Genomic DNA, 22783 nt, shown 5'->3' on the forward strand with positions numbered 1-22783 from the left:
CTGCTTCCGCCCACAACTCCTTTGGTAGCTTCTTACTCTTGAGCATGCTTCTTGCCATCTCAACTATTGTCCTATTCTTTCTTTCTGCTACTCCATTTTGTTGAGGGGTTCTTGGCACCGTCAACTGCCTTCGGATGCCATTATCTTCACAATACTTCAGAAACTCCTTGGACATGAATTCTCCTCCTCAATCTGATCTCATGGACTTGATCTTAAGACCACTTTCCTTCTCAACATGGGCTTTGAACTTTTTGAAATTTTCAAACACTTCTGATTTTTGTTTAAAAAGTAAACTCATGTTTTTCTTCAAAAGTCATCAATAAAGAGAAGGAAGTAGTTACTCTTACCAAATGAACTTGGTTTGATTGGGCCACATACATCTGTATGTATGAGTTCTAGTGGCTTTCTTGCTCTTGTCTCCGACTCCTTTGGAAAATTCATCTTGAATTGATTTCCAAGTAAGCAGCCTTCACACACTTGATTTGGATGATTGATGCAAGGTAATCATTTCACCATTTCTTTCTTGGAAAGTAGCTCTAAGCTTCCAAAGTTTAGATGCCCAAATCGAAGATGCCAAAGCCAAGATTCCTCCTTGTAGCACATCTTGAGACATCGTGCAATGTCATTTTGAATGTTTAGGACAAACATTCTATTGTTTGACATCGGCACCTTTGTGATGAGATTATTTGTTTTATCTCTTAAAGAAAGGCTATTATCTTTTAGTCGAATGTCATAACCTTTCTCTAAGAGTTGTCCTAGGCTCAAGATGTTGGTCTTCATGCTTGGAATGTAATAAACGTTGGAAATGAATTGATGATCTCCATTCTTCAAGCGGATGAGAATATTTTCTTTACCTTTCACTTCCATCTTCGATTCATCTCCCAAAGCTACATTGGGTTTCACCGATTCATCGAGATCCACGAACATGTTTTTATTTCCACACATGTGTTTGCTTGCACCACTATCAAGGTACCACTTGTGAACCTCATTTGGTTCATCCTTCTTGTAAGCCATCAATAGCATATCCTTTTCTTTACTCCTTTCTTCAACATAGTTGGACTTCTCTTCAATTCTATTGTTTTTTGGAGTTTTGCATTCAGTAGCATAATGTCCTAACCTCCCGCAATTATAGCATTTGATGCTTGATTTATCGTACATTGATTTTGGATTTCCTCTTCCACGACCTCTTGATGAGTTCTCTCCTCTTTGGTTGAAGTTTTCTTCATATGGTCTCCAACCTCGTCCATTTACACCATGGCCTCGTCCTCGGAAATGACCGCCACCACGTCTTGGATTGCTTCGGCCACTTTCTTCCTTGTGATCAATTCTCATCTTGAGAACTTGCTCCACAATATCTTCTTTCTTCTTCTTCTTTTCTTCATAAGCTTGTAGTGATCCAAGAAGTTTCTCCATTGTCATAGTCTCCAAGTCTTTTGTCTCCATGATTCTCACCTCATCTAACTTCTCACCATTTCTTTTTAGGTTATTAGTAACCGTCAAGACTCTTGAGAAGTAATCTGAGATGAGTTCTCCTTCTTCATTTGTAATGCTTTAAATTCTCCTCTTAGAGTTTGAAGTTGTACCTTCTTAACTTGTTCCGCTCCCTTGTAAGATGTCTGAAGCTTCTCACATGCTTCTTTGGACGTCCTTGCACCAGCAACCTTCTCAAATGTATCTTCATCTAATCCTTGAAAGATTAGACAGAGAGCCTTCTTGTCTCTCTTCCTTGAATCTCTCAAACCATCCTTTTGAGTTTGAGATAGACCACCATCATTCTTCGGTTCATTGAAGCCTTTCTCTGACTATCTCCCACACATCATGTGCTCCTAGGATAGCCATCATCCTAAGACTCCAATTTTCATAGTTGCTATTAGTGAGCAATGGAACTTAGAAGGGAACACCATTGTTTGCCATCTTTAAAAGGAACTTGTAGCTCTGATACCACTTTGTTGGAATGAAAAAACTTTATAAAGATGGAGAAAGTGTTTAAGTGTTTGAAGAGAAAGGACATTTGTGAAGAAGAAAGATTTTATAACTTAGAAGATGATTTTTATTACTTGTTACAAACTTGGATTATTTCTTGGTGATACAAAATGAAGGGAAGTGGAGGTATTTATAGTCTCCATAATACAAAATATCTCAAATATTTTAATCTTAAATCTAGATAATTCTAACATAATATCTAGATTTTTTATTCTAATTATCTAGATTTTTCTATAACAATATCTAGATTTTTTTAACTTAAAGAGGTGTAAGATTATTCTAGAATTTGGGTTAAGGTTTTGGATCAACACATGATTAGCCCAATAATGCTTATCCCAAATCAAGTTTACTTTTGCAGCTATGTTTCTTTAGTGTTGTTTTACAAGTGAATAATAATGAAAGATGGAAGTTAGAAGTAAGAAATGGTTTCCCATTCTTTCGCCCTGATTTACTTCTTCAGTTTTCTATTATATCGGAAGAAAATGCATGTTAACGATTATGTTTGACAAACATAGTTTGTGATTTTTCACTTTCTCAAAAGAAACGAGTTTTGTCTAACCCTTCCCAATAGTAAAAAGGAAAAATAATTGTCATCTACCTGAAGTATCGGGCACTACATGGCTGACCATGCAAAGTAAAGAAATGCACAATCAGCTACACGAAGTTTATGGTTTGCATGCTAGCATCCCTGAACTTTATGTAGTTATGTACCTAACATCATAATCTCAGTTTAATTAGTCAGAAAGCGTCACGTGTGCGTCGGAGACGCTAACGCCGTGTGATTAGCCGTTTGGTTAAATTAAAACCCGAGTCCGACCCAAAATAAAAAAAAACCGACCCAACCCAGTTTATGCTCAGTCCAACACAACCCTAATTTCTGTTTTCTTCCCCTGATCTTTATCGCGACAAAGGGGCAAAATCCCAAAAGCTAGGGTTCATTCGAAATCGTGAGAGAGGAAGGAAGGTGTCGAATCTGTTTATGGTTATTGATCAAAACGAAGTGATGAGTGTGCTTCAAGGTCCAAATCGCGTTAAAAAGAGGTATGGGGTTGATATTGAGTCGTTGTTGGGGCATTGTTTATGGGTTGTAGTTGTTTGTTTGATTGTTTATTGAGTGTATGATTGTTTATTATCAAGTGGTAGAGCTTATGTCGGGATGTCGGGTTATATTTTGATTTTAAATTGTTTTTTTTTTTGGAACTTTTTGCAGTAAAGAAGATTCACCATTGGTGAAAGTCAATTGTCACCATTCTGGAGTTTCCAAAAAGACAGAGCACAACCTGGAGTTTGTCGATGGAGTGCTAGTAGTTTTTGAAGTAGATTCTGGATGTGTCTTCACATTTTGATGTCAAAGCTGATTGAGAGAAGAATCGTTATTGGGAAAATGCGGTTCAAGCTCCCGTTTGAAAGTCTTGAAGATTGTAAACCTTTGTGGGGAAAAGTGGAGTTTAACAAGAAGAAGTTGGGAATCGCAGCTCGCTGGTTTAAGGAAGTTGACCTCTACATTGAAAACGAAGTTACGGGAAAGGAAACAGAACGAAGCATACCAGAAAAGGAAATAGAACCAACCGTGGATGAAGAGGCGATCATTGAAGAATGTCAGGAAGATACGATCATTGAAGAATGTCAGGAAGATGCGATCGTCGAAGAATGTCATGAAGAGGCTGAAGGTGGCGAGGTTGGAAGTTATGATGAAGGTGAAGATGCCACATATGGGGGCGAAGCATCAGAATCTAATGAGCAAAGTATAGGTTATGAGGCAGGTTTATCCGATAAATGTGAATCTGATGATGATGTTGAGGTAGTTGAGGAGGAGATAGAAGTTTTCAAAGATGTCAACTATGAAGAACAAATTCCAGATGATGATGAAGAATACCCTGCGACTGATGACTCATCAGGTGATGAAGAAGAATAAGCTGAGAGGTTGGTGAAAAGAAATATGCCTGATGGGGTTTTTAGTCTGAGGCAATTGTTCAATACTGGTGAGGAGTTTAAAGTGAATGCTATTCGATACATTCTGAAGACGAGGAGAAATGTTGTCTTCGATAGATGGGAGAAGACTAAACTCGGTGCAAAGTGTAATGAGAATGATTGTGGATGGCGCATCTATTGTTCAGTGGAGAATCCAATTGGGAAATGGATGGTGAAAACCTATGATGATGAGCATCAGTGTCATCCTGTTGGGAGGTGTAAGCAGATCAAGAGTCCGGTGATAGCTGATCTATTTCTTGAAGACATCAGAAGAGATCCTGAAATGAGTGCTCCGAAAATCAAAGATGAAATGAAGAGGAGGTACAACATCATCATCTCACCTCCACAATCACAAGTTGCTAGGAGAATGATCTTTGATAAACTCCAAGCTGAAACTAACGAGCAGTTTGAACGGTCAAGAGATTAAGAGGCTGAAACTAAGAGGTAAAAGTGTGTTCCTTTCTTTTATTTTAAATGTTCATAACATGTTCTTTACGTTGATATCTACTGTCAATACTTTTCAGGACAAATAAAAACACCACCGTCCAGATCAACACCATCAGAAGAGAGGATGGAGAAGAAATGTTCTCCCAAATCTATATTTGTTTTGACAGGCTAAAGAGGTCATGGAAACAGAACTGCAGACCCATCATTGGCTTAGATGGTACTTTCTTAAAACACTCTGTCCAGGGGATGATTCTCACAGTAATAGGAAGGGATCCAAATAATCAGATATATCCCATAGCTTGGGCAGTAGTGTCGGCTGAGAACAATGATAACTGTGAATGGTTCGTTCACATGTTGAAGCTTGACTTGGATTTGGGTGAAGGTGAAAACATTTTGATTATATCTGATATGCATAGGAGTTTGATTCATGGTGTTTCTAAGGAGTTGCCAATGGCTGAGCATCGAACATGTGCTAGACACATCTACGCCAATCTGAAGAAATTACATAAGTCTGACACTTTGAAACCCCTCTTTTGGAGAGTTGCATGCGAAAAGTAAAACTCTTGTAGAACGTTGGCTGGCTTGGATCGTGATATCCTCACGCTATATCGATGGTCGGCGATCTAGTTATTTGTTGTACTTTTTGGGAGGTATACATGTCAACATTTGAACATTTTAAATAACCATCGTTTATTTTATTTTTAAAAATACCCCTTTTATTGACGCACTTAGTTTGTCAAAGCTTTTATGTTTCCCTCTACTCAGCTTATTTTTATCTGTTCGATTTTTGTTTTTGCTGATACGGGATAACTCCTTGGTTTATAGTGAAAATTGAGAAGCAGTGCAATGTCTTCGACAGTGCCTCCATGTTAGGTGTCATCCCTCAAGTTTATGGAATTGGAAAGTCGAATGTTCGTATATGAAAAAGAAATGAAACTAGTAAAGTATTTCCTGGAGAATTCAACAATCATGGAGAAACTGACAATAAGGCTTTGTGATGACAATAGCATAAAGGGAAAGTATGTCATCCTCGAAGAAATCCTTGCTATGCCAAAGATGCTTGTGCACTTACAAGTTCTTGTTCTTTAATTCGTAGTTGAATATTCAGTGAACATTCGGAGATTAAGGACTTGTTATGACTAATTGTTAAATTGATTCATTTGAGTTAGGTTTTTAGGCAAAATAGTTGGTGGTTTAATTCGTTAGTATAGCCGTATAGGTCATAAACATAGTATCTACACTTTTATTTCAGGAGCCTATGATAAAAGATTATTTTGACAATGATGGAGAAACATGAGAACTTGTTTACTAGAACCAATCCAAACTCACAGAACACAAAAAACAAACTGGCCAAACTAAACTAATCTAAACTAAATACAAACCAAACTGAAGTTATGTAATATGTCTGATAGGTGAATTTAGTTAAAGTTATTTAGTGTGTCCAAACAAACATAGACATCACAATATACATTTCCCACAGAAAGTAATCATAAACAATGGGAATAACTTTTTTATTAGTGGGGGTGGCATAGGTGAATTTAGTTGAAGTTATTTAGTATGTCTGATGAGGTGAATTTCACTGCATTAGACAATCTAGTTCATTTCTAGAACAGAGATCTCTAAAATACGGAACATCTTTATTTTTTTTTTCTATTTTAGAAATCTTTATTATAGAAGCAGGTTGGAAATAGTCTTAGAAGAGTCACACTTCCTTCACTTCTTTAACATAAGTTCACTTGAACCAACAACATACAATATCACAAGAACATTTCTAGTATTCCTTCTCCAAATATAACCAAAAAATATATCTCGTTTAAGGCTCATTAATCCTCATCATCCATTGTGTATATATAGCTTTTATTCTCTGAATTTTAAAATGCACTAGTCAACGTCAGAATTTGGTTTTAAAGTACACATCAGATGTCAAGAATCAAGATTCCCATTTTATAGCCAACAAAAGACGACTCAACCTCTACCTGAACGAATAATATATAAAAACTGAACACAAAAGATTCCCATTCAGTGCTTTATGCGTGTGTGTATACAAGAAATCCTCAGTTTTTTTTTTCTGATTGGACTGCAAATTGGAAATTGATGTAAAACAGAGGAAAGGGTCATCAGATAGGAGCGAAAGACTATGCTGAATAGATGTAATCATGTAAGTTCATCTGAACTATGCGTTTTCAATCCTCACTTGACCCTTCCCCAAACACAACATAATAGCTCATAACAAAGCAAAACAAAATCGTTTTTGACTTTTTAGTAAATAACAAACAAATCGGCCTCATAGAGAAGATTAGATTTTTATCAACAAGGATTAATTCAGACATATGCTTGTCAAAATAATTTAAATCATCGGCCAATAATAATAACAGTTGAAAGAAGAAATTGAAAAAAATTGGGGACTCAGAATATGGGTGGTGATATAACAGAATGGTCGTCAGATAGGGTTTTTTACAGCCTATGTTACGACGAACGAGACCTAATATCAATCGTCACTGTCCAGAAACCAAGAAAAACAATAGATAGCAAAGTAATAAGAAGAGGCAAAGATCGAAAAAAAATCCTACGAAAAATTGATACTGATTGTTTTGTTAAACTTTCTTATGCATTTTATACAGACAACAATCTGGGAGCTAGGGTTTTTGAGTAACAAACAACGTGTTGTTACTAAAAGGTTTCTTTAAACTACACGCTGTTTTTTAAGTGTCTCTAATCGCACCTCCAACAATATAGTAATGGCTCCATTGGCCTTTTTATGGGCCCATTGGCGCGGTTTGGCTAATTTACCCCATTTCATTAATATCAATACAAATTATTGCATTATTTACTAATAACAATGAAACTAATTGAAGACGTCAAAAAAAAAAAAACAATGAAACTAATTGAATTTGATCATTAAATTGATTTTTCGATAATTTTTTGTAACAAAGTATAGATAACTCAAGTATAAAGTCGACGAGCTCATCATAAGTTGTCATTATTCATCGTCAAAGTTGTATGCATTGAATTTGTAACTGAAATGAATTCAAAATTTATTGGATAAAATCTGATTTTTATGTTCATCCCACCTGGTTAAACCTTATTTTTAAATTTTAGGTAATTGGAGTTAGATGGTGTTATTCAATAGGTGATTTAAAAACAAATGTCAAGTTTTGTAATCAATTAAAATTTTAAATTCAAACATAGTTTTTAAGTTAATGAATTCTAAAATCTTTGCAATATACCTTGGATTTTGATTTCAATTATTTGTTCATGAGAATCCACCACAAATGATTTGAAATCAGTTCTAAATACAAAGAATTTTTAAATCCTTTGAAGTTGAATAACACTAAAAAAATTTTTTTGATCAAACAATAACACTAAATTTTAAAATTTTGGATTTAGATCATTCATTGGATAACACCAGATTTTAAATTAGATTTATAAATATTATATCCAATAACACTAGATTTTAAAATAGAATTTAGAATCATCGTTTAAATAATGGTGGATTTTACTTAGATTTAAACTCTATTAAAATACATGATTAGATAATACTACCTTAATTTATTGGATGCACAAATCCCACTTGATTAGTACAAGAAAAAAAAAACTCTCTCCAAGTTCTTCAAATATTGTATGTATAATTCCAAAATTCATATATAAGAGAAAAACAAAATAATAAACTTATTAATCACCAAGACTAGATAAAATAAAAGAAAAAGAAGGAAGAAACTGACAACAACCCTAAAGAGAAACAACTCGACCCCAACGAAGAAGCTTTTGATCTGGTAGCATCCCAAGCGTACACCAACGCAGACCAACGATAGATTCCGTCTTCTCTAGCTTCCCATTGTTCGCCACTTTGAACATCAAACACTTGGTGATGCTTGAAATCATGTCCTTGCCATAGATGACACCAGTTATCATTGATTTCGTAAAGCCTCATGAAATATTCTTCATAACGAAGTTTGTAAAGCAAATTGTAAGCTCCTCTGGGATGCACCCTATGGTATCCCATATCTTCTTTCGCGGATTTGCAATGGACTATTAGATCCTTTTGGTTAGGCAGGGAATTTCTGATCCACACGTTTCCTGTGTCGGACAAGGCTGTGTTACTCATCATCATGATGACACTAAGGACAAAAACAAAACGGAGAAGCCATTGACGATTCATCGCGAATGCTTTTTGGTTTTTAACTAATGCTTGCCTTCTTGCCTGTGAGCTTTTTTATTTGAAACGAAGATCAGGAAGATATATGGTTAGAGGCGACTCGAAAATATGCGAAAAGAAAAGAAAATAATTGATTGAATGGTCGAAGTTGTTCTTTAGTTCGTCATAATATATAAAGGGTACAAGTCATACTCATACTAGTTATAGGAAACACCAACGTACTAACAATATTATCTTAGTTTAGGATAATTAAATTTTCCTTGTTTTTAGTAGCAAGTTTAGGATAATTAGGTGTTTCACCGACATAATAATTTTACGATACATGCATTATAAATATAAAGATCATCATCATAATTAATTATTTTTATGTTCTAATCATTTTCATTTTTCAATTTCAATTTTCTTTTTTTGTTTTCGTTTTCTTAATCATCGAAATCTATAAAACTATTAGAAGTCATCACATATCAAACATACAATAAAATAAAATAGCTAAGATAAACCTTCGTCTAAATTACTTTTGTAAACCACCAATATGAATGAAATTACAAAAAAAACTCCAAAGTACAAAACTAAAATAAAACAAAGTAACTAAAATAAAACAAAGTAAGTAAAATAAACAAAAAGAATTGATGATAACTTAAAAGAAAACGGAATTGAGATAATAATAATAATAATATATCTTTTTCTTAGTTGATAAATACATACACAAACTTATCTTACTATTTTAGTTTATTTCTTTATAAAAAGAAATACGTGATGGATCATCAGATAATAATATAATATCAAACACCATTGATAATATCAAATAAAACATCATTATCCTACGTATTTCTTAATTTTTTTTTCTTTTGGCAATTTTTATTATAATTAATTCATTAATTTATGATCAATTAAATAAAAAATAAATATAATCATTCATTAAGTATTAACCGCTCTAACTTTTAAGTGAGAGTTCGAATACAAAAAATCACTTCACAAAACTTCAAAATATAAAATTAAATAAAAACAAAGCAAATAAAATAAAAATAAAAATTGATGATAGCTTAAAAGAAAGAGAACTCGGATAATAATAATATATCTTTTGTTTAGTTGATAAATATATACACAGAACTTATTTTACTATGATAGTTTATTTCTTTATAAAAAGAAATAAGTGATGGATCACCAGATAATATCAAACACCGTAGATAATATCAAATAAAACATCATTATCATACGTATTTTTCATTTTTTTTCTGCTGACAAATTTTATTATAATAATTCATTAATGGTATAAGTAATATTAAGCGCTCTAACTTTTAAAGTGAAAACTCGAATGCCAAAGATTATTACACAAATAATAATATAGATAGATAGATCAAGAAATTATAAGAAGAGGGAGACCGTAGAAACCCATTAAAAAAAAGTCGAGTATCTTTTGGGCGGTCGAATCGCGGACGATCAGATTGTTCTTGTCTGAACCATGAGTCAAGTATGCCACTAGACAATGGTTACACAATGTGGTAGATTGATTCAAAGGACGTTTGAAGCATGACACTTTTGGAAGCACAACAGGAGGACCGGAAATTGGGCGAAAAACCCTAAATTTCGGTATTATGGAATTTTTCAAAGAAACCGGAAGCTCGGGAAATATTTTCCCTTAAGATCAGAATCCAAGTGGAGTTTATTAAAAATACTCAGATCATCAGAAAGGTCGTCGAAAAATATTTGGGATTGATCGCGGGACGAAAATTCACGAGAAGACCGATATCAGACAATTGACCGAGAAACTCGAGGTGGCTAGATGTGTGTGTGTTCAGGACGTGGTGGCAAGCTCCTGGGAGTATGAGTGTCAAGGAAAGCATGAGCTGTTGCAGTAAATGAAACATGTACATGCAAGTAGACATGTGGAGCACGAAGTGGATCGGTCAAGGTGTTGCGATGCATGCGACCAGGCCATGCGGCCAGGCATGTAGAGGACGTGGTGTCTCCTTGAATGGAGCCAGGCCATGCATCCAGACAGGTAGAGGGCGTGGTGTCACTTTGCATGTGAGCAGGTCATGCAACCAGCCATGTGGAGCACGAGGTGTCGCCGCGCATGCGTCCAGAGCCATGTGAAGCGACACACGGGCTGCCACACGGCTTATTTCTGATTGGTTGCTGATTCCTATATAAATAGCCCACGACCTCTCTCATTTGAACACATCCAGAACACGTCAAAGCCAGTTCAAAACGTGAGAGAGAAAGCAAATAAAGAAATATCGAGTTTCGATAGTTTTCGAGCGATTTAGGCAGTTTTTGAGAACAGTTACTCTGCCGATTTTGAGTCAGCACCTGGAGAAGATTCTGTTCAAGTGAAGAGAGATCAGTTCTAGTGGAGACCAGTTCAAGACCAGTCTGGACGTGGGTCTACTTGAGAAGGTCGAGAAAGGGTTCGGATCGCAGAAGTCGGGTTTGGGGTCAAGACCACGGTCAACCAAAAACTATGAGTTATAATCAATTGATTGCTGAGTTGTTTTCATGCAGGATCCCGTTACTTGGAAGTTGTATCCTGGCAGGAGGCCGGATGTAACTGAGTAACGGTTTGATTAGTTAGTAATTGAGGTTATGTTGATTGAGTTGATGGCATGCTTGTTATTGCTTGAGAACCGTAGTAGTATGCTAATGGTTAGGTTGATTGGTTAATTAGCGAATGCGGAATATTGTGGATAGTTAGGTATTCTAGAATTAGTCTTTATGCTAGATTTTGGAATATGATGGATTGTATTAATTTGCGATTAATACTAGGAACCTTGTGTTATTTTTACCGGGTTTAGTATTAATCATATATTGGCCATATAGCATTTGTGTAACCCACAATGCTAGACATGTTTGAGGTGAAATGTGTTGATTGTGTGGAGATTAATACTAGGAACCTTGTGTTATTTTTACCGGGTTTAATATTAATCATATATTGGTCGATAGCATTTGTGTAACCCACAATGCTAGGCATATTGGGGTGAGTTAGTGTTTCTTTAGACCTCGTACCCGGCGGGTTCAAGGAAACCCCTTATTCGCTGGATCGGGAAGACTCAGATAGACGGGGTCATGGCCTATGGCTGAGTGATTACACGACGGTGTAATGTGGCAGTGACCCGAAGGACTGTGGGCTGTCCTGCGGTGACCCGAAGGACTGTGGGCCGCGGTCGGTTGAAAGTTCCTTCTTCTGGTCTTTGTGGTAGGAAGATAGGATATTGCCGATAGTGAAGGAGGAACATAACGTCACCAGGGCCCGAGTTTTTTATATATATTATATCGTGTTTTGGGTTGTTAAACCATGGTTTAAGTCGAGTTTGAGTTTGGATATGAGCTAGTAATTAGCATAATGCTAGTTATCTTGCTATCGTTTACCGCTGCGTATTTCTGATATTTCCTATGTTATTGAATTGTGCTATTAGGTGTTGTTTGGAGTGGGATAGCGAGGGGTTGTATTTGTTAGTTAGGGATTGTAACTCGCTGAGTAATGCTAGATTACTCACTTCTCACTCGTTGTTATTTCAGGTGACCAGTAGCGAGCTTGTAGAGGTCACGGGAGGCTAGGCTGGCTGGTGTAGATTTGCATCTTTTTGGTTAAAGCGTTTCAGACTATAAGTATGTACTTTCGCTTTCTTGGCATGCCACCGCTTGTATATTATGTTGTGTGTTTCGAACCATACAATATATAAAATAAATAAAGCGAACGTTTTGTGCAAATGCCTTGTTGTTCTGATATTAGCTTGTTCGAGCTAACACAACGCCAGGTTGGGGTACGGGTTGAGAAGCCTTAGGCTTTGGTCTGACGAGACGTGTTAGTAGGCGGAGTGACCTAGTTACAAATTGGACTTTTTGTTACTTTGGCTGGATTGCCCGTTAACCCGTCATGTAGCGCTCCCGAACCTGGTAGACGGTTTGGCCGTCGGTCATGTTCTTGTTTGATTGTTGACCGGTGGTTCGACCTATGCCTAAAACGGTTTGGGGGTGTTACAGAGACCACCAAGAAATAGTTGTGCATCACACCGAGAAGCTTTCACATACTCAAAATACATTAGTGGCCGAACTCATATGCAAGAATTACTCTAGAACTAAAAACCCTAACACAAAATAAAGCATAGAATATTTCCACTATGTTTCACTAGAATTCTTTTAAAATAACTTTCATGTACGGCTTTAAGCAGAATAATCAACAAGCGTAAGAACGCCTTAATTTGTTAACTTATCATCCCACATCCTAATATCGAAGGCAACTTTACTTACTTTCTCCTTCGTTATTTTGTTTTCACTCACTTTAAAATCTAGAAAACTCACTTAGGGGGTGTTAGTGGGAGTAAGATTTATATAGAATTTGTTGATTTTAAAAGTTGAAAATTTTGTTAAATTTAGAAAGAGTCGTAGAAAGTTTTGTATATTGTGAAATTCTATAAAAATACGTTGATATAATGATTCTAAGAATCTAAAGTATATAATAAGTAGTATTCTCAAAATCTTGTGTCATAAGTTAAATGGTGAAGAATACAACTTCAAATAACACCAACTTTATAGATTTAAAGAATCATTAAAATCTAGACTTTTTGAATAACAAAAGATTGTGTATAGAATTACTAAATCTTGAAACCAATAACACTAGATTTTAATGAGTAGTAAGAATGTATAAACCAATAACACTAGATTCTAGAAATTCTAACAATCATCGTAAATCTAACTCCCATTAACACCCCCGATACTAAAAACAGTTCTAAGTGATCGTCTCGTACACACCACAATGCTCTCATACTTGTGCAAGAGAAGGCGACTAAACCTAGCCCCAAAAAGATATTATCAAATCTTTCAAACTTAAAATATATCCTAAAACTGTACCAATTTTGTTAGAAATCTTCCACCATTGAGTTTTCCTTTCACCAAGATAAATCTTTGGCTGCTCAATTTCAGCTCAACTCCAGCTCTAGTCTTCAAATAACATCTGATCAGCTCCAACTTAACTCCAGCCAAGCTCCATGTCAACTGCAGCTCAACTCCAGCTCTAGTCTTTAAATCAGTATACTCCGTTCCAACTTGATCATTACATTCTTCAAACTCGTTGTAGCAGATCATAGATCATGTTACACTTCCGACTGTTACAAGATGTTTGCATTTTCAATCTCTTCCTTTTAGCTTTTAATGTTTCTTAAGTAAAGATACAGTTGCCAACCACAAAAAGAAACTACACGCATTGAAATCCAATTTTTTTCAAACATACAGATTCAGGTGGAGAGATACAATAACAAAAGAATTGAAAATAAAAATAAAAATTCTTCCATTTCTCACCCCACGACTCATAGGCTAGAAACAGACACACAAAAAAAAAAGCAATCGTATATGTGAGAACCTGAGAAGATATAAAGCTAAAAAGAGGCAGACTGAAGATGCAAAGATCTGACAAAGATATTGTACTAGTTGGAACTGCATCATGATCTGCTAAATCAAGTTTGAAAAATAGAAGGATTGAGCTATTGTTAAGTAGCTGACTTGGAGACTAGAGCTTAACTGAACATTGTTAGGACGCTAAGGAGACATATTTACCTTGGGGAAGAAAAAGTCTTTGAAGGAAGATAACATAAAGACTTAGTAGATGAAATATTCACTTTAAAGAAGAATTTTGAGGCGGATGCAGAATCAGATTTAATGGGGGGGCACGGAAAAAGTTTTCGCTATATTTTAATTTTGGATTGGGGACACTTCTATACTCTTACAGTAACTGTTAAAGAAAATAAAAAAGTTAGTTGGGGGCACGTGCCCCCGTACTTTACAATATATGTGTGTCCGCCCCTTGAGACTAGGGTTATTTACCTACCTTGTATAAGTCGGAAACTATGCACAGTGTATAAAAGTATTCTTAGGAAAAGGATTTCATAGCTTCTAGGTGACTGGAACACACATGGTTTATAGAAATCGAGAACACCTTGATTGTAAGATCACACACAAGTAAATAAGAACTCTTCTTATTAATCCTCAATGCTTTAGAAAACTATCTCAAAAACTAAAGCTCTCACAACTCATAAGTTATGCTACACATTAGCATCTCCTTATATATATCTCATAATTTCCTAAACTCATTAGGTTTATCATAAGTCTATATTTCCTAATCCTTATCTCTTTCCATAACTCATTAGGATTAGGTAGCTTGCTTCTTAAGCTACTTCAAGCTTAATCCAACATTCTCCCCTTTAAGCTTGAAGCTTTCATTCTCCAAATCGACCATGCCTATGTAGTCTCTCATCTCCTTGAATTTGATTCTTCCTAATGCCTTTGTTAAGATGTCAGCTTTTTGTTCTTCTCCAGGAACATGCTCTACTTCTACTTGCCCATTTTCTACACACTCTCTGATAAAATGATATCTCTTGTGTATGTGTTTACTCTTTCCATGAAACACCGGGTTTCTCGTCAATGCAATAGCTGACTGATTGTCAATCCTGATCAGCACTGTTTCACCCGGCTCCCCTGTTACTTCGCTCAACAAATCTTGTAACCATATCGCTTGTCTTGCAGCTTCTGTCCCAGCCATAAACTCAGCTTCACATGATGACAATGCTACTGTATCTTGTTTCTGTGAACACCAGGATATCGGACTATCTCCAAGGTAAAATATGTGACCAGTTGTACTCTTACCATCATCTGGATCTTCGTTATGGCTACTGTCACTATACCCAATAAGCTTTGGTACCTTTGTTGTTGATCTCGAGAATGAAAGCCCATACGCAAGGCTTCCACGCACGTACCGTAATACCTGCTTCATGGCGACTCCGTGTGGTTCTCGCGGGCTTTGCATATATCGACTAAGGACTCCAATGCTGAAAGATAGGTCAGGTCGAGTATGTAGAAGGTACCGTAAGCACCCAACGTTCCTCCTGTACCTCGTCGCGTCTATCTCCTTCTCGGTTTCAGCTTTAGATAGTTTCAACCCCATCTCCATTGGAGTTTGACAAGCGTTGCACTTGTCCATACCGTCTTCCTCCAGAATCTTTGATGCATACCTCCTTTGAATAAGAGTTATTCCATTCTCATGTTGATTGACCTCGATCCCAAGATAATATGTAAGTCGTCCTAAGTCACTCATATCAAACTTTCCCACAATGTTTGCCTTGAATTCTTGTATGACTTGTGAATTGGTTCCTGTCACAAATAAATCATCCACATACACAGCTACCACAAGCAAGTCTCCATTGACTAACTTTCGATAGACAGAAGGTTCCTTTGCGCATTTTACAAACTCCAGCTCGCAGAGAATGGTGTTGAGTTTGTTGTTCCATGCTCTTGGTGCCTGACGCAGTCCATACAATGCTTTCTTGAGTTTATAAACTTTATTCTCTTCACCCTTCTTCTCAAAGCCTTCTGGCTGTGTGACATACACCGTTTCTTTGAGTTCTCCGTGTAAGAACGCAGTTTTTACATCCAAATGATGCACTTCCCACCCGTGTGTTGCAGCAAGGTTAACGAGAAGCCCTATGGTTTCGATTCTTGCGACCGGGGCGAAGACCTCGTCGAAATCAACACCATGCCTTTGCACATATCCTTTAGCTACTAGACGTGATCTATACTTGTTGATGCTTCCATCTGCATTGCGCTTAAGTTTAAAAATCCACTTCAAGCCTATAGGCTTTACTCCACAAGGAAGATCAACTAGAACCCATGTCTCATTCTTCTCAATAGACTCAATCTCTTCTATGCAAGCTCGTGTCCACTCCTTTGACACCTTAGCCTCCATAAAGTTCCTCGGTTCGTTATTGAGGTACATCAATATCTCTTCTCCGAGCTCTTCTGCCAATAGAGTATAATCGTCTAGGTATTTTGGTTTAACGTGTACTCTTCCTGATCTCCTTAACACTTGAGTTTCTTGTTCATCGATCTCACCTTCATCATCATCGTCTGAGATATTGATCACGGGTGTTTCCTATGTATTTTTACCACTTGCTTGACCTATACGTAACTGCTCTGTTTCGGTGGCTATTCCATATTACCAAATCTCCCAAGTGTCACTACGAAATTCTCGTTATGATCTGCGTCTGTCTTGTCCGTGCTCCAGTTCCAGCCTTTAGCTTCATCAAAAACGACATCTCGATTCACTATAATCTTCCGAGTGTTGGGATCAAACAAACGATAAGCCTTTGATCCTGGCTCTGTTCCTAAGTGAACCAGCATACGCGTGCGATCGTCTAGCTTTCGAAGGAGTTTTGCTTCTACTTTGGCGTATGCTATGCATCCAAAGACCCGTATATGCTCAACGTTTGGCTTCTTCTTACGATACTTTTCATAAGGCGTCACTTCTTTCAATGCTCGGGTGGCGACCCTGTTGATTATGTATGTTGAATGTCGTGTTGCCTCGCCCCACATGTAGTTAGGTATATGCATATGCTTCATTATACTTCTCGTCATCTCCATGAGAGTGCGATTCCTGCGTTCTACCACCCCATTCTGCTGGGGTGTATATGGAGCTGTAAGATGTCTCCTTATCCCGGTGCTCTCGCAATAGTCATTGAAATCTCTTGACACGAACTCTCCTCCTCTGTCCGTTCTGAAAGTGGTAATCTTCTTCCCAGTTTCTTGTTCCACCGTTTTTCTCAACCTTTTAAATTTTTCGAACGCTTCTGATTTCTCCTTTAGTAGCATGCTCCACATATATCTCGTATGATCGTCTATCACAACAAATATATACTTCTTTCCTGCAGGTGTATTTGGTCTTATAGGCCCGCAGAGATCCCCGTGTAGGAGTTCTAGTGTTTCACTTGCTCGGTATGTAGTTGTTTTTGGGAATACTTTTCTTGCTTGTTTACCAAGTAAGCACGATCCACATATCTCTTTCTCAACACTTAACTTCGGAATCCCAATCACTAGCTCCTTTTGTATCATAGCTTTAAGACAATCAAAGTTTATATGTCCCAGACGTGAGTGCCATCTCCTCGACTCGTTATTTGTAGACGCGTGAAGACATGCGTCTGGTTTTAAACTCATATGAACCTTATAGAGCCTGTTTCTTGATCTCGTGGCTTTGACAAGAAGTTTTCCAAGCTTATCACGCATAGTTAGCTCGTCTCCTTTCATTCTGATATCGCAGCCTGCCTCTGTGGCTTGTCCCAAACTTATGATGTTACTTCTCAGATCAGGAATGAAGTATACATCAGTCATCTTTCTCGGGTCTCCGTTCATGTCGACGAAAGATATTGTCCCTTTTCCTTTAATATCTATACGCGAGTCATCACTGAAACGTACTTTACCTGTAATGGTGTTGTTGATCATCGAAAAATATCTCATATCTCCGGTCATGTGATTGCTAGCACCATTGTCGAGATACCATATGTTTTCTTCAGTCGCAGTCTCGTATTTTTCTGGCAAGACATTCTTCTCGTTTAAGAATACAACCTCGTGCATCATCAGCTCGTCAGCCTCCTGTGTCTCAGTGTTATCATTCTCTTGAGCCTCTTGTAACTTAAGTTTAAGGTCTGGACATTGAGCAACGAAGTGGCCAACTTTATCACACCGGTAGCAAGTGACTCTGGACGCGTCTCGTCCTTTGTATGATCGTCCTCTGCCCCGGCCTCTGTAGTTGCCGTAACGACCTCCTCTGCTTCTACCTCTATACGAGTTCCCGTAGTAGTTGTACCCATGTTCTTGACTTGATCGGCTTTGTTGGTCTTGTGAAGGTCGATTTTGATTAACCTGTCCATCTGTTGGTGTGTACATCAGTTTTGGCTGATCATCTTCTACTTCCTCATCTTCCTTAATGCGTTCTTCATATGCTTTTAGACGTCCCATAATATCCTCAAAGCTCGTTGTGTTTAGGTTTAACACTTGTTCAAGTGAGGCTACTATGTGAATATACTTCTTACGAGGAAGACTTGAAAGAAACTTCTTCACAAGTTTCACTTCTTCGATGTGAATTCCCAGAGAAGCTGATTTTGCCGCAAGCTCAGATAATTTTCCACCAAACTCGTCGATACTCTCTGTATCCTTCATCTTTAACCTATCAAAGTCATTCATTAGCGTCTGGAGTCTCGCTTCTTTTACTCGCTCAGCCCCTACATGTCTGGTTTTAATGGCTTCCCAAACTTGTTTAGCTGTCTCAAGTTCTCCCACCTGCAGTACAAGTGCTTCTGGTATTGATTGAAACAATAGCGCTACTGCCATATTATTCTTCTCGCCGGTTGTTGCTTCTTCTTCTATCGCTTCCCAAACCTTATGCACTTTAAGGGCAACCTTCATCCTCATGGCCCAAACAGTATAGTTAGTTGATGTAAGCATGGGACATTGGATAGAAGAGGAAGCTCCTCCTCCCTTTACCTTCACGGTCGCAGGAACTAAATCACTCATGATTTTGTTTAAGCTTCACAAGAGAAAGCTCTGATACCAAATATAGAAATCGAGAACACCTTGATTGTAAGATCACACACAAGTAAATAAGAACTCTTCTTATTAATCCTCAATGCTTTAAAAAACTATCTCAAAAACTAAAGCTCTCACAACTCATAAGTTATGCTACACATTAGCATCTCCTTATATATATCTCATAATTTCCTAAACTCATTAGGTTTATCATAAGTCTATATTTCGTAATTCTTATCTCTTTCCATAACTCATTAGGATTAGGTAGCTTGCTTCTTAAGCTACTTCAAGCTTAATCCAACATGGTTAAAGAATGAGGGTTTTATGATTTTGTATTCGAACTAACGTGTGAAGCTAGTTTAAGTTACAAAATTTGTAAAAAAAATTTAAAAAAGAATGCCCTATTAAATACATATCTTTGTAGAGGTATTTTTTTGGTGTATTTTGTATTACAATTTTGACGCATTTCTTTCATTTACACTAATAATCCCAGTGTTTTTAAAACCAGACCGGAAGCTGAACCGGAAATATTTTGGGTCACGGTTCAATATGGTTCGACCGGGTCAAACCTGGTACAATAATATGGTTTACTATTTTTTTTAGTATGTAAATATAAAAATAATATTAGTAAACATGATGCATAGTTAAAATATAAATCAATTTTGAACATAAAATATTATAAATATAAATTAGTTTTTTGTTTATAAGGATGGTTAATAGATTTTCGATAGTTTTAGTGGTTTTTATTGGTTTAATAACTTTGAAATATAATACGGCTATGTGGCCGGTTCATGGTCGAACCAATTACTAGACCAACCCGGGTATATAACTGGTTCACAGTCGAACCCGGTCCAACCATCGGGTCGGTCCGGTTTTAAAAACACTGAATAATCCCAAATTCCCAACCATAAACTAACTTGGAGGACTCACGGAGATCGACAAAAACTCTAGCTTCCCATACACGTTTCCAGAGAAAACACCAAACACTTGTTCATGCTTGAAATTAGCTCCTTCTCATAGATAACTCCTGTAAATGCTGTTGTAATACATACGACCTTCGTAAAACAAACTGTAGTAAAATGGGATGGACCTAGATGAATATATCGGTACAGTTTACTTGAGAGTAAGAGAATTTAGTATATAGACACAAACAGTAGTAACACAAATGGAGATAGTCTCGAGAACAAACCACTTCTAGCACACGATTACTTTTCTAATGCTTGAACTTCACATGTGAAATTAACTGAATCCAAAAGAAAAGACATGGAAAAATAAAGATTTGAGAATCTGTTTTCTTTTTGGCAAAGGACTAATCTTCAGCTTCTTTCAACTCTACTACTTTCTACTTCTTTCTGGAGCCATTCTCATATCAAGTGTTGACAGAACTTGCGGCATTGACATTCCTCCTGACACTACGATCTCTGTAGATAAACAAATTCACACTCCAAAGATAAGAACATAACACTTGTCAACATTTTTAATAATGAAATAAATTGATCTTCTCCTCACCTATGCCTTCCCTTACTGAGAGGTTTGGTCTGATCACATCCTTTGTATTTACAAGGAACACATCCCCAATGTAAAGGTGATTTGTCGGAACATACACACAGCAAAGCTCCTCTTCATCCGTGTAAGTCTGCAATGATTTTAAACACATTTTAGGTTTTGCCTTTTCAGGAAGAAGCAAAGAGTTTCTTGTAACAGACCTGTAGAACAACGGTCGATGTGATGAACCCAATGGCGTACTCACCAATACGTGGATGCCTTATAATGGCTACTTCTTTGAAAGCCTGAGTGTTTTGATCTGGAACATACTAAAGGGTGAGAAGCAGTTATATAAAATCAAGACTCCACAAAAACAGATCAATACCTGGTGAAATGGCAGTACTGATTTGCTTGGAGGCATTGTAGATGTGGCGAACAAACGGCATCCGCTTGATAAACCACTCTCCCAAATTGAGAACCGAAGTCCCTAACCATGATGACATGAACACTCCAACCAAGAAGATGAATGTAATAGACGTGATAAAGCCAAGCCCTGGAAAGCAAATTTAATTAAAAAAGCTGACATCAAACACTTGTCTTCAACTTATAAAGCTACATGATTCTTCTAGATAAGATAGATAGATAGAGTCTTTTTGGTCATGGTAATTGCTAGATGGAGATATACAAAGGACAAGGGAAGGGAAGCTAACCAAAGATATCGATTCCGAGTTGAGCATATATAGGGGAGAAGAACCCATCAACGAAATGAATAAACCACCAAGTCACATAGAAAGTGATCGCCATTGGAAGCAAGATAACACTGGAAAACGATTTAGGAGTTTGTGAATCAGAACAATTACATTAAGCAAAGAAAGAAAGAAGAGACAGTTCCCTTACCATCCAGTCATGAACTTCTTTGACGCCCAGCTTCTTATCAACTTGTAAAACGTCTAAAAGATCAAACAAAACATTTCTCAGTCAGTAAAAGCCATCAAAATTAGCTAAACAGAGCAATCTCAAAAACAGATCCTTTCTTCCAAAATCTACAATCTTGACAACGCAATTGAAGATTCGGGCACCAATCCCAACAAAACCCAGATTGAAATTTTTAAAATTTCTCCATCGAAACCCTAAATCGCAGCACAAACTTATAAACCCCTAAAAGATAAAAAAGGGGATTAGTGATAACCTCCTGAGAAGAAGAGGAAGAGGAGGAAGGAGAGGGTTTGGGAGTAGAATCGTGATCATCTTCGCCGGAGTGAGCAACTGGGATCAGAAGCTCCCGATCTCTGTTGGCCATCACGATCCCCGGTTTCGCGTCGCCCATATACAGTGACGAAGCAAGCAATAGAGAAGACGGAGAAGGAAGGAAGGAAGGAAGGAAGGAAGGAAGAAGAGATCAACAATGGAAGAAAGGGTCAAAGATTTAACGATTAAGAAAAGTTCCCAAAGCTGACTCTTTATTCGACGGCCAGAGAGAGAGAGTCAGAAAACAATAGGTTTTGGAAATTTTGTTATTAGTAAGTATAAACTTTGTTATAATATTCTAATTATAATATGTTATTATCTATCTATCTAGGTCTGAGACGGATCGGATATCCGGGCAATTTTAAGGTATCCGGATCTGGATCCTTATCCGACGGATCCATAATTTTACTATTCTTATCCGGATCCGGGGTTCTCGGATATTCGGATGTCCGATATCCTTCTAAAAATTGTAATATCCAGCGGATATCCGGATCCGGATTTGGATCCTTAAAATAAATAAAAAATAATATTAATATATAAAAAATATAAAAAAATATAATGTTTTTAATTATTTATATGTATAATATTACAAAATTTACATAAAATTTATATATACTATTATAAAAATAAAAATATATTAAATTAATTTATTTTTATATATAGATATTACTATTTTTGAAATAGTTATTAATAAAACTTACGGATCCGGATATCCGGACTAAAAATTAAGATATCCGGATCCGGATTTGAAGGATCCAACATTTTACTATCCGGATCCGGATTCGGTCCCTCCGGATATCCGAATTTTCGGATCGGATCCAGATCGAATCCGGATCTCGGATAAAAGTCTCAGGCCTATATCTATCTATTCTATTAAAAACTAAAGCACAAAATAATATTTACTTATTTAAAAGTGATTTTTTTTACAGATTTTCATTCATATTTAACTAATTCTAACCATTTTATTTATTGTTTTTTTCTAAATAATTCAACAAGATTTATTACAAATTATAAATATAATTTCTTTATTTTAAAATTTTTGTTATATCTTTTATATTTTTTCACTATTTTGATTATTTTATTAATTATCTTTTCCATAATAATTCGATAAAATTTATTTTAAACGTTAACCATAATAAATCGATA

General features: G+C 36.6%; 2 protein-coding genes and 2 non-coding genes across 4 annotated transcripts; 1 reads left to right on the forward strand and 3 right to left on the reverse strand.

Moving 5' to 3' along the window:
• Positions 1 to 3922: 3922 nt before the first annotated feature.
• LOC111203713 lies at positions 3923 to 4959 on the forward strand. Its single transcript, XM_022697706.1, has 2 exons — positions 3923 to 4368; positions 4479 to 4959. The coding sequence occupies exons 1-2, from the start codon at positions 3923 to 3925 to the stop codon at positions 4957 to 4959; spliced, it is 927 nt and encodes a 308-aa protein (XP_022553427.1).
• A 1551-nt stretch (positions 4960 to 6510) lies between these two features.
• LOC125584908 lies at positions 6511 to 6604 on the reverse strand. The gene has a single exon (XR_007321812.1). It is a non-coding gene; the product is annotated as a small nucleolar RNA snR60/Z15/Z230/Z193/J17 (small nucleolar RNA).
• A 199-nt stretch (positions 6605 to 6803) lies between these two features.
• Positions 6804 to 6905, reverse strand: LOC125584910. The gene has a single exon (XR_007321814.1). It is a non-coding gene; the product is annotated as a small nucleolar RNA Z43 (small nucleolar RNA).
• A 13055-nt stretch (positions 6906 to 19960) lies between these two features.
• Positions 19961 to 21917, reverse strand: LOC111204587 (protein CONTINUOUS VASCULAR RING 1). The gene is made up of 7 exons (XM_022699667.2): positions 21579 to 21917; positions 21287 to 21339; positions 21100 to 21209; positions 20775 to 20942; positions 20611 to 20708; positions 20414 to 20540; positions 19961 to 20325 (listed from the first exon to the last, which is right to left on the reverse strand). The coding sequence occupies exons 1-7, from the start codon at positions 21714 to 21716 to the stop codon at positions 20240 to 20242; spliced, it is 780 nt and encodes a 259-aa protein (XP_022555388.1). The 5' UTR covers positions 21717 to 21917; the 3' UTR covers positions 19961 to 20239.
• Positions 21918 to 22783: the final 866 nt, after the last annotated feature.

The sequence above is a fragment of the Brassica napus genome, chromosome C3 (genome assembly GCF_020379485.1).
Source record: "Brassica napus cultivar Da-Ae chromosome C3, Da-Ae, whole genome shotgun sequence".
Taxonomy (NCBI): Eukaryota; Viridiplantae; Streptophyta; class Magnoliopsida; order Brassicales; family Brassicaceae; genus Brassica; species Brassica napus.